Source organism: Bufo gargarizans, chromosome 4 (genome assembly GCF_014858855.1).
Source record: "Bufo gargarizans isolate SCDJY-AF-19 chromosome 4, ASM1485885v1, whole genome shotgun sequence".
In the NCBI taxonomy this organism is placed as follows: domain Eukaryota; kingdom Metazoa; phylum Chordata; class Amphibia; order Anura; family Bufonidae; genus Bufo; species Bufo gargarizans.
Genome location: NC_058083.1, coordinates 291,601,996 through 291,614,662, shown reverse-complemented (window position 1 = coordinate 291,614,662; position 12,667 = coordinate 291,601,996). Strand labels below are relative to the sequence as shown.

The 12,667-nt window shown below is 43.7% G+C and overlaps 1 protein-coding gene across 1 annotated transcript in view; it reads left to right on the top strand.

The window, feature by feature from the left end:
* Positions 1-12,667, top strand: part of TUBE1 (tubulin epsilon 1) — a 33,421-nt gene that overhangs the window by 15,312 nt on the left and 5,442 nt on the right. Inside the window, exons 7-10 of the mRNA XM_044291535.1 lie at positions 771-958; positions 3,227-3,396; positions 4,317-4,457; positions 11,193-11,333. Coding sequence (XP_044147470.1) covers positions 771-958; positions 3,227-3,396; positions 4,317-4,457; positions 11,193-11,333 — 640 coding nt within the window. The remainder of the gene's footprint in view (positions 1-770; positions 959-3,226; positions 3,397-4,316; positions 4,458-11,192; positions 11,334-12,667) is intronic.

Here is a 12,667-nt window from a genome sequence, read left to right as displayed (position 1 = left end):
CTCCCCCGGCCTCAGCAGTCACATGACCTCCAGGCCGGGACTGGAAGCAGCATATCGCTTCCTTGCTGTATACACAGCGCTCATTTAGGGCTGTGTATACAGCTATATAGAAGGTAGGGACAATGGGGTGCCCGGCGGTCACTGAATGCGGGCCCCTCACTCAGTGGCTCCACAATTATCGTGCAGCTGCCATTTCTGAACGGATGTTCAAAAACCTGCAGTCAGAGATAAATCCCGCCCCCCAGGACGTTTATAGTCTATATGCGGTCGGGAATCGGGGAATTTTTTGTCTTGAACCAGAGGATCATTTTAAATCGGAAGTGTTTTTTAAAAAAAGACCACCACGATCTGTTTTTCTAAACAGCAGTTCTAGAACCGCTTTTCTTAAATCTCTATGTTCAGCTGTTCCTATGTTATTCCTTCTAGAAATTTCTGAATACATAGAAAAATGGATATTACCAGTTCGAGGTGTGCTTTGCGCAGTTTAGCCAGTGATTGCTGAACTTGTCAGGCTGTGTAAGAAACACCCCTTTCACACGGGGTATGGTAACACCAAGCTGTCAATTGTTATTCATTAATTTCTAGGAAGAATAACAGAGGAACAAAACAACATGGAGTTCTGAGAATAGATGCTTGAGAACAGTTATTTCAAAGGAAATACAAGTGTTTACTATGAGTCATTACAGTAGAGGTGATGGGTCCTTTTTAAATAATAGATCATAGCTTTCCTTATCTATTAATTTCATGTTGTAATTCATTTCTGCCCTCAGGCACAGGTTCAGGTTTAGGTACATTTGTACTGAATGTACTAGAGGATGAATTCCCTGAGGTATACAGATTTGTCACATCTGTCTATCCATCAGCTGAGGATGACGTTATCACATCTCCGTACAACAGTGTCTTAGCCATGAGGGAGCTTACAGAACACGCTGACTGTGTGCTGCCCATAGAAAATCAAGTAAGATATCTTCTGATACAGTGCTTTGTCTGTAGTTTTAAACTGTATGTTATGGAGTATCCCCATTTAGTGTTTCCAAAAACATTTAGACTTTTAGACCAAGCATAACTTGGTTAATAGCTAAGTCAACATCTCATCTGCTTATAGTTTCTTTCCAGGAGATTACCCTTTAACAGAGCAGAGAAAATTGGCTTAACTAGCTGAGTGGGGTCTGGGGGGGGGGGGGGTTTACTATTTCTCATTATGGAGAGGGCATATTATGTGTGAGGAGTATTGTAGGTCAGGCAAAGTATGCAAATAAGCATATCTTTCTTCTGCTGGCGTCGGACAGGCTTAAAGGAATTCTGTCACCTGCATCATTGCTATTTAAGTAAAGGAATTGCATAGTAGCACGTGTCACCTTATTCACAAATGTACCTTTCTTTTAGCCATTGGTGGTTCCAGTCTTCAGAAAACAAACTTTGTTTGAAATACAAGTCAGCCTGCAAAGTGCCTAGCAGGGCGTTACTCTGCACAAGGAGCCCAGGCAATTCCTTTACTTAAATAGCAATGATGCAGATTACAGATTTCCTTTAACTGTCTTTTCCTTTTTGGAAGGAAAGCTCATTTGCATATATTTGGGTTACTGGTAAATATATTAAAATTAGCTTTCCTTCCATAAGGAAAAGAAAGCTAAGCCTGTCTGAAGCCAGCAGAAGTAAGATATGCTAATTTGCATACTTTCCCAGAGGGCCATAGTAGTGTTGCCTGACCGACAATACTCCTCACACATAATATGCGCTCTCCATAATGAGAAATAGTAGCCACTAGACAACGTGTGGATAGATGGCTAGAACCCAGCGTAACATACTACTCTCTCTCTCTCTTCTCTTTCAAGAAATTAGAGTTTGTTATAATTCAAACTTTTTGGGAAATTCAGGACAAATTCCAAATCAGTAGAACTAATTTGCTTATCTACAGGAAGTAGAGATCAGAATTTGTGTATACTTCTATGCATGTGGCTAAGCAGTTGCCAAGAGGCAGAGCTCCATCATTCCTGCATATGGGGTATTCTGAGATTTAAATATTGATGAGCTATCCTCAGGAGTGCCAGGAGTCGGACCCCACCAATCAGATATTGATGGCCTATCCTGAGGACAGGTCAGCAGTATTTAATTCCCGGAAAACACCTTTGAGTAATGAGACATATTCATGTATACAAATTATTTTATCTATTAATTTTTGCAGAGATGCAGACCTAGGGTAAACTGTTACATTATGCTATTAATTTACCTTCTCCAACGAAAAGATCAGCTCACCTCTGTTGCTTCACGCAGACTGCTAGGTACATGGAAACCTGGAGCGGGGCAGGTGAATATGCAAGATAAAGCGATCCAGCACTCTAGCTTTTTGATCAAATCCACAGACTTTATTGAAGAGACAAAATGTCACCATATCATACAGCGTGTTTGTTCTGCGCATTTCGAACCCTGTGGTTCTTATCCACGGCCCCAAGGGCATGGTGCAAAAGGCGTTTGCGGTCTTCTGGTACATAGTATCATTGTTATCTCTTCAATAAAGTCTGTGGATTTTAGCAAGAAGCTAGAGTGCTGGATTGCTGTATAATGCGTTAATATACACTATGCTTGTAGTTTGAGGGGTTTTCCGGACAGGTCATTAGTATCTGATCGATGGGAGTCCAACACCCAGGACCCCCGCCGATCACCTATTTGAGAAGGCACCGGCGCTCACAGTAGCACTGTGCCCTTTTCACAGCTTGCCAAGCACAGCGCCGCCCATTTGATATCAGCTTTGCTTGGTATCGCCGCTCAGCCGCATTCACTTCAATGAGGCTGAGCTGTGCCAAGGCCATGTGACTGACGAACGTGAGGTCACATGGCCTAGGGTAGTGATAGCTAACCTCCGGCACTCCAGCTGTGGTGAAACTACGGCTCCATTCATTTCTTTGGAGTTCTGAGAACAGCCAAGCAAGGGGGCATCTTGGGAGTAGTAGTTTTACCACAACTGGAGTGCCGGAGGTTAGCCATGGCACTACTACCAATGCCTTCTCAAACAGCTGATCGCCAGGAGTCCCGGGTGTCAGACCCCCTCCGATCAGACACTGATTACAGTCATCAGTCTAAAAGTCTCAGAAACCCCCTTTTAAACCTTGGTCGCCACAACTAGAGCTGAAAAAATAGTGAAGTCTATTATTTAGTTTGTTTGATCATTTGTGATATTTACACTTTATAGTAATCCTCTTTTTTTTTTTTCTTCTTTTTTCTTTAGTCATTAGTTGACATAGTGAATAAAATTCATCAGATGTCAAATTGTGGAAAGCTTGGTGCTGTGAAGCCAAATAGTCTTCTTACTTCTAATAAAGGGGGCGTTAAAGAAAGTGAGAAGCCATTTGATGCCATGAACAACATAGTGGCTAATTTACTCCTCAATGTGACCAGGTGACATGCCTCGTATAGCTTATGTGTATTGTCCATATCTGTCCTAATCATCCAAGAAAACCCTCTTCATCATGCCTCCTGATCCCTACCATTCAGTTTCAGTCCCCCTGTATACAGATAGCCAGCAGCCAGCGTCAGTCCCCGTTTTGAAGAGTGGGGGAGCACTCTACTCATGAATACACCCATTCGGTGTATTCTTTGACGGCTCCTATCAGCCTTGCACCACTGCTGCTAGGTAGGTAGTGTGCAGGTAGACCGACTAAACATTGAGGGGCCTCAGTGCCTCCATAAACAGCCAAGTGGAAGAAGTGCTGTGAGTCAGACCCTGAGGTTAGTTTCTCACCTGCGGTAAAGATATTCACCATATCCGGCATGAGCACCGGGTTTTGGTCAGACAGAGAATAGTGCACGCACTGGTTTTTGTCCGGCTGCATGACCATCGGATCCCATTATAGTCAGTGGGGTCTTGCTGTGGTGCACGGCAGTGTCCGGATATGGTGAACTCCAGAAGGCTGTTCCTCTGCCTGCCAAATAGCTTTACCGCGGGTGTGAAACTAGCCTGACCAATCATGAGGATAGGCCATCAATATACTGACCCCAGAAAACTCGAATGTAAATAAAGATTTTAATCTGTATATGTTTCTGCTTCTTATGGGTGAACTTTTTCATGTTAAACTCGGCTTCATCAGTATTACTCTGTGCATACCTTTACTCTAGCATGAAGAAGAATGCAAACCACTGGGAGGTTGATCACACCTGGTGTAAAGGCCCATAGCAACCAGATCAGATTCCGCATTTCATTTTTCAAAGCTCCTTTGGAAAAGGAAAGGTGGAATCTGACTGGTTGTTATAGACAACTAAGCCAGATTTCCTTTACACCAGTTTGGATAAATCTCCCCACATGTCTTTTCATCATTCAGCTCTGCAAGGTTTGAAGGGCCGCTAAATATGGATCTGAATGAAATCACAATGAACTTGGTCCCATTTCCACATCTCCATTACCTGACGTCAAGCTTGACGCCACTCTACACACTGGCTGATGTTAATGTGCCTACAAGAAGGTAAGATCTGAGGCTCATTATATAGAGGGCATATGTACTTTTATGGTCACTAACTGGAGAACTCTTTTAGCATTAGGGGATGTTCTTTTCATAGTTAGAGGAACCTCCATACTCCACTGCTAGGTCTGCCAAGGATCATGGGGGGACGGGGGCATGGCAGCAACTGTTCATCTTCCTAACAGTGCAACCACAAGAGAAATGAGAGATTACACTTTGTCCATTGAAATCAGTGGACTGTCTGTATATTGCATGGAAGTCCTCCATAGTTAGAGGCTATCTTTGTAGCTGGTCTGTGCTTGAGTTTACTGATTTATGGCTTTGATAATGGTTAATCACTATTGACCACAGGGTCTAGCCTTAGCCATTAAGATCATACAGCAGTTGATCATCAGCATCTGATCGGCGGGGGTCCGATCAGAAGGCAGCGGCGCTGGCAGTACTGAAGCAGCCTTCTCGCTGTTTACCGCAAACCCAGTGACGTCACGACTAGTATCAATGGCCTGGGTGGGGCTAGGCTCCATTCAAATGAACAGAGCTTAGCCCCGCCCAGGCCATTAATACTAGTCGTGACGTCACTGGGCCTGCGGCAAACAGCGAGAAGGCCAACACCGCTACCTTCTTAAATAGCTGATCAGCAGGCGTCCCGGGTGTCGGACCCCCACCGATTTAGATGCTGATGATCTATCCAGAGGATAGATCATCAGTTTAAAAAAAAAACTTTAATGCAGTCTTTGGCAGATCTTCTTGAGACGGTGCCTAGTGTCTGCTGAGAGTTTGTATTGAGATGTCCTAGAAATGTAAAGGCAGTGACCAATTATCAGTAGCTTTACATAGACTGTTAATGCTGCAATAGATCTGAAAGTCCCCTTTAAAGGGAATGCGTCATGGGAAAATACCTATTGTTAAAATTGTGATTTAATGCTTCAATTTTTGATGAGTTTTTAATTTTCCATGTTATTAACCGCTTGCCGCACACCTAACGCCGAAAGGCGTCATTGCTGCGGCGCTCTCAGGCTACACTAACGCCAATTGGCGTTACAGGAGCGCGCTTCACAGGATCGCGTAGTGCACAAGTTCATCTACAGCCCACCGGCCGCGATCATTGGCTGGCAGGCTGTGGATTTTTGAATCGACCAATGAAATGGTTATGTCAGACGCTATTTTGAAAATAGCGTCTGATATAACTGCTACCTGCTCCTCTGGTGGTCCCTTTTGCTTGGATCGACCACCATAGGACACAGGCAGCTCTGTAAGTAGCACCAAATCACCACACTACACATTAGATATTACCCTGTCATTTATTAACCCCTTATTTAGCACCTGATCACCCATATTAGACTCCCTGATCACCCCCTTATCCACCCCCCTGTCATTGATCACCCCCCCCCCCCCTGTAAGGGTCCCTCATCCCTGCCAGGTAGTTAGCTACTTGCTAGGTAGTTTAGCGCCCAGCCCACCGCACCGCAGTCACTGATTAGTCGCTAATTAGCGTCATCGCTGTCGCTAATCAGCACTAGTACTATATAGTATCTGTAAGTGATCAATACTGATCGCAATCAGATCTATATCAGTACATTAGGGTCACCTTAGGTTCTACAAAAATGCAGTGTTCGTCCGATCAGGCCTGATCTTGTGCGCACACTTGCGTTAAGTCCGCCCCACTGCAGTGACAGAATATTTTTTTTTTCTGATCACTGCAAAAACACCATAAAATCGCTGCGCCGCTATAAAAGATCACTTTTGAGCTTTTTTGGATCTTTATTAGCGATCTCAGCTTTACTTCGAAGGCACTCCTTTTTACTAGGTAGGTATGCTCTTTTTCCCGGGTAGTCTGAGGAATACCCCCTAAATTTAGTGAACCCAAAATGTCAAACAAGGGGTATTCCGCTGAAGAGGCCTACAGGATTCTGGCCGTGATGGATGAAAGCGATGGGGACGCCTCATCTGCTGAATCCAGTGGTTCAGAATATGAACCTGTAGACAGCAGTGGCACTCTAACCGCTAGCGAAGATGACGAGGTAGAGGTCCCTGCTACGGTCAGGCGTACCCGATCCCATGTTAGAGTTCTGCATACCCCGCATGATGATCCTCATTTGCAGCAGAGTGGTGCTAGCGCTGATTTTGTTTATGGTGCGGCATACACCAGCAGCGCAGCACACCCTGGACCTTCTACCAGCACTGCCGTATTCCCTGGTGAAGTGGCGAGCACCAGAAGGGCAGTTCCAGCTGGTACGGTGGCACGTGCAATAACTCCCCTGTCGCAGCCACCGCGTTCACAGGCCCGTAGAACCCTTAGTCTCCCAGCTGGCAAATCCTAATTGGCAACCCCCTGCTTCCGCCGCACCCGTATTGCCCCCTTTCACCGCCCAGTCTGGAGTTCGCGTGGAGACGGCTCATTTAGAATCGGTCCTTCAGTTTTTTGAGCTGTTCTTCACCGCGGATCTCTATGACCTAGTGGTGGCAGAAACCAACTGCTACGCCACACAGTTTACCGCCAATCCGGAAAGCTTCTATGCCCAGCCTTTCCGGTGGAAACCAGTCACAGTTTCCGAGTTTTCATTTTTTTTGGGCCTGTCCTCGGCATGGGTCTAACTAAAAAAAATGTATTGCGGTCATATTGGTCTAAAGACACAATACATTACATGCCCATGTTCTCTGCTGCAATGTCTAGGGCGCGTTTTGAGGCCATCATGTGCTTTATGCATTTCGCTGACAATAGCACCTGTAATCCAAGAGGCCACCCTGCTTATGACCGGCTCCATAAAATTCGGCCCCTCATAGACCATTTGTCATCCAGATTTGCAGATGCGTATACCCCTAATCAAAACATCTGCATAGACGAGTCCCTAGTACATTTTACCGGGCGCCTTGGCATAAAACAGTACATCCCCAGCAAGCGTGCCCGGTATGGGGTCAAACTGTATAAGCTCTGTAAAAGGGCCACAGGCTATACATATCGTTTTAGGGTCTATGAGGGAAAAGACTCAAAACTGGAGCCGGTCGGATGTCCTGACTACCTGGGGAGCAGTGGCAAGATTGTCTGGGACTTGGTGTCACCCTTACTCCACAAGGGGTACCACTTATACGTGGACAATTTTTACTCAAGCGTGGCCCTCTTTCGGCACTTGCATCTAGTCGGAATTCAATGCTGTGGCACCGCGCGACCTAGTCGCCGGGGCTTCCCCCAACGGCTCGTTAGTACCCGACTTGCACGGGGGGAGAGGGCTGCCTTGTGTGACCAAGAACTGCTCGCGGTGAAGTGGAGGGACAAGAGGGACGTTTACCTTCTGTCCACCATTCACGCAGACACGACTGTACAAATTGAAAGGGCAACTGGAGTCATTGTGAAACCCCTCTCTGTCCACGACTATAACCTTCACATGGGAGGGGTGGACTTCAATGACCAGATGTTGGCTCCCTATTTAGTTTCCCGATGCACCAGACGCTGGTATAAGAAGGTGTATGTTTATTTGATCCAATTGGCCATGTATAATAGTTTTGTTCTCTACAGTAAGGCTGGGAGAACAGGATCCTTCCTAAAATTCCAGGAAGAGATCATTTCGGAAATCCTGTATCCAGGAGGGTCCGTGCCCCAAGGCCCTGATGTAGTGAGCCGGCTACATGGCAGACACTTCCCATCTGTCTATCCTGGTACCCCAACTCAACGTTCCCCAAGAAAAAGATGTCGTGTCTGTAGCAGGGGTGGAATAAGGCGTGACACCACCTTTTTTTGTCCTGACTGTCCTGACCAGCCTGCCCTATGCATAGGGGAGTGTTTCCGCAAGTTCCACACTCAGGTACACTATTAGCGTAGGGATTGCGTACACAGGGCAGGCACACAGGGGTCTTAGGGCCCATTCACACAGAGCTGCCAAAAACCTCTCCTTTTACCTGGGACAAAGTGCATAATGTACTTCGCCACATCGCTTGGCGCTTTGCACATTGTCCCATGGGGAAGGAGAGGTTTGTCTTATAAAGGTTTAAAAAAAAAAAATCACCGGTAAGCAAAAATGTTATTGTTCAGTTTCAAAAGTTTATAAAAGTTAATGTTCTCTAAAGTTAATGTTAATAAATTTATTGCGTTGCGGCCTGTTTTTTTTTTTTTTTACCGTCTAGGTGGACCAAGCGATCAAGCAGCTGCAGCACTGATGTGCATTCTGACAGAAGCATTGCGCTGCTGTCAGATTACACAAAAGGTGGTGTATGCGGCGCTGCAAGACGAGATTTCTCCTCTGCAGTAAAAGATACGTTTGCCGAGACATATGAGCTGAGGAGGTGGCGGTGTTCATATGCTTTGGCAAACACTTTGTGTATATATAAAAAAAAAATAATAAAAAAAAAAAAATCCCGCCAATGATTTATTCATCCACATTGATTGATGTGAATGGAGAAATCTGGTTTGCCTGGGCATACGAGCTAAGTGGGTATGGATGTTGGGCGGAGCTCCTATGTCCTGGCAGACGCCTTTCCCCTCCTTTTTTTTTTTTGGCAGAGATTTTTTCATCCACATTGATCAATGCGAATGAAGAAATCTGTGCCGTTCATTTTTTCTTTCAGCCCAGAGGCTGAACGGAAAAAAAAAATCTCATTACCTGTATGCTCAATATAAGGAGAATAGCAGAAACTCCTAATGTTGGCCATACATGTAATGACTGCGGAGACCCTCAAATGCCAGGGCAGTACAAACACCCCACAAATGACACCATTTTGGAAAGAAGATACCCTAAGGTATTCGCTGAGGGGCATATTGAGTCCATGAAAGATTGAAATTTTTGTCCCAAGTTAGCGGAAAGGGAGACTTTGTGAGAAAATACCCCAAAAAATCAATTTCAGCTAACTTGTGCCAAAAAAAATTAAAAATTCTATGAACTCGCCATGCCCCTCATTGAATACCTTGGGGTGTCTTCTTTCCAAAATGGGGTCACATGTGGGGTATTTATACTGCCCTGGCATTTTAGGGGCCCTAAAGCGTGCAAAGAAGTCTGGGATCCAAATGTGTAAAAATGCCCTCCTAAAAGGAATGTGGGCCCCTTTGTGCATCTAGGCTGCAAAAAAGTGTCACACATGTGGTATCGCCGTACTCAGGAGAAGTTGGGGAATGTGTTTTGGGGTGTCATTTTACATATACCCATTCTGGGTGAGATAAATATCTTGGTCAAATGCCAACTTTGTATAAAAAAATGGGAAAAGTTGTCTTTTGCCGAGATATTTCTCTCACCCAGCATGGGTATATGTAAAAAGACACCCCAAAACACATTGCCCAACTTCTTCTGAGTACGGCGATACCACATGTGACACTTTTTTGCAGCCAAGGTGGGCAAATGGGCCCACATTCCAAAGAGCACCTTTCGGATTTCACAGGCCATTTTTTACAGATTTTGATTTCAAACTACTTTTCACGCATCTGGACCCCTAAAATGCCAGGGCAGTATAACTACCCCACAAGTGACCTTTTGGAAAGAAGACACCCCAAGGTATTTCATGATGGGCATAGTGAGTTCATGGAAGTTTTTATATTTTGTCACAAGTTAGTGGAATATGAGACTTTGTAAGAAAAAAATAATAAAAAATTCATCATTTTCCGCTAACTTACTAAAATAAAAAGTTCTATGAACTCACTATGCCCATCAGCGAATACCTTAGGGTGTCTACTTTCCGAAATGGGGTCATTTGTGTTTTTTTTTCTACTGTCTGGGCATTGTAGAACCTCAGGAAACATGACAGATGCTCAGAAAGTCAGAGCTGCTTCAAAAAGCGGAAATTCACATTTTTGTACCATAGTTTGTAAACGCTATAACTTTTACCCAAACCATTTTTTTTCCCCCAAACATTTTTTTTTTCTCAAAGACATGTAGAACAATAAATTTAGAGAAAAATTTATATATAGATGTCGTTTTTTTAAAAAAAAATTAACAACTGAAAGTGAAAAATGTCATTTTTTTGAAAAAATTTAGTTAAATTTCGATTAATAACAAAAAAAAAGTAAAAATGTCAGCAGCAATGAAATACCACCAAATGAAAGCTCTATTAGTGAGAAGAAAAGGAGGTAAAATTCATTTGGGTGGTAAGTTGCATGACCGAGCAATAAACCGCTAAAGTTGTGGAGTGACGATTTGTAAAAAAGGGCCTGGTCACTAGGGGGGTATAAACCTGTGGTCCTTAAGTGGTTAATACATATTTAAAAATGTATATAATCGTGCAATTTTCGCACTGGCAACTACGCCTCATAATAGGTCATGAGTTCCCGTTGTACAGGTAACTTTTCAGTAGCCATCGTATTATCATTATAGGCAGAATTACAATGACAAGTAACACCTCTGTATAGATAACACAAGATGAACCATTCACATTGGTTGATGTTGGAGCTTGTCAGCTCCCTCCTGACCCCTGCACAGGTCATAGAGCATGCCTTGAAAACTCTCCCATAAGTCAGTGGGGTCAGCTGCTGTGTCTGTGGCTCATGTAGCTGCTCTCAAAAGAGAGGAAGTCTGAACATATTATTAGTGGCCAGTGTGAAAACTGCAGGATTTTATGATTGTTTTTTTTAAATATAGATAGGGACATAGAGAATGAAATATAAAATTGCCCAAAATCCAAAAGAAGTATGATTTAAACAATGGGTCATTTTCTGATGACACATTCCCTGTGTAATATAAAAAAAATAAATAGCAATACAATAAAAGCCATTTTTAAGTATTTAAATATTAATGTTAATTTTCCGCTCAATATACACAGGTTGGATCAGATGTTCTCAGATGCCTTTAACAAAGATCATCAGTTGATTCAATCAGATCCTAAACGCAGTCTGTACCTGGCATGTGCTTTGATGGTTAGAGGAAACGTCCATATATCAGACCTCCGCCGAAATATTGAACGGTTAGTATAAGAATGCAATTGTCTATCAACACTTACAGAAAATGTGCGTAATCCAAATGTTACAGAGATAAAGCTCTATTTATCCTGAATGCCTTTTCTGACACTGCGTCCATCCACTGTGCATATAGTAACATGGCTGTACATGCAACTTGGTCCCAACCAATGTCACTGCATGTGAATTGGGTATATGCTGTACTACAGTCTACAACAGATATGCACATGTGAACTACTGCTACATGGCTGCAGCTTTTTAATCCGAGAGCCCATGGATGTAGCTCATAAGACCCCAGGCAAGCAGCAGCTGGTTGATGGTTTAGGCTACTTTCAATCTGGCCTTTTGGTTTCCGTTTGTGAGATCCATCATGGGCTCTCGCAAGCTGTCCAAAACGGATCAGTTTTGCCCTAATGCATTCTGAATGGATAAGGATCCTCTCAGAATGTATCAGTTCAGTCAGTGTCCATTCCGCTCTGGAGGCAGACACCAAAACGCCTGCAGCGTTTTGCTGTCCGCTTGACGAAACTGAGCCAAACACAATCTGGCACAATAGAAAACTGATCCGTCTCCCATTGACTTACAATGGAGTTCATGACGGATCCGTCTTGGCTATGTTACAGATAATACAAATGGATCAATTTATGACTGATGCAAGCGGTTGTATTATTGTTATATCGGATCCGCCCCAAAACGCGAGTGTGAAAGTAGCCTTAGCTGGACATGCAGTTTCCCTGCAGAAATATTGTACTATATGTCACCCATTAAGATGATTGACTGCTTGTATAATACATTGACAATGAAAGCTGCAGCTTCTCAGTGGTTTAATTCTGATTTATAAAGGGGTGTTCAGAACAGGGGGATACCCCTCTATGATCTCTATGAGCCCTTGTAGGCCATATGGACCGAAGATGTCCAACTAGGACAGCTCCGTTGATCCGTTTTTGCATCTCTTCAGGCTTTCCTACAGATGTGATTAGGACTAGCCCTATAACATTCGGATGGGTTTGCATGCTACGAATTGCGAGCAAGCCAATTAATTCTGACTACCTCTAGCGATAATAAATTCAAAAAAGAATTGATTTTAATTAAACATTTTGCTTTGCCTCCTGCAGCTTGTATGTATTCTCATACATTGCAGGATGTTGAGCCCCTTTCAGTGTGAAATCTGTCAGCTGAGCTCGCTGACAGCTCGGTCTCTGCCTAATATGTACTAGTTCTACATAAAAGTTTATATAGAGTCCACCTTGTGTACTGTACATTTGTAGTATGATATTGCTATTGTGTGTAGTTATGTCAGTACCACATTTTACATATAAGCAGTTGTAAAGTAGATTTATTG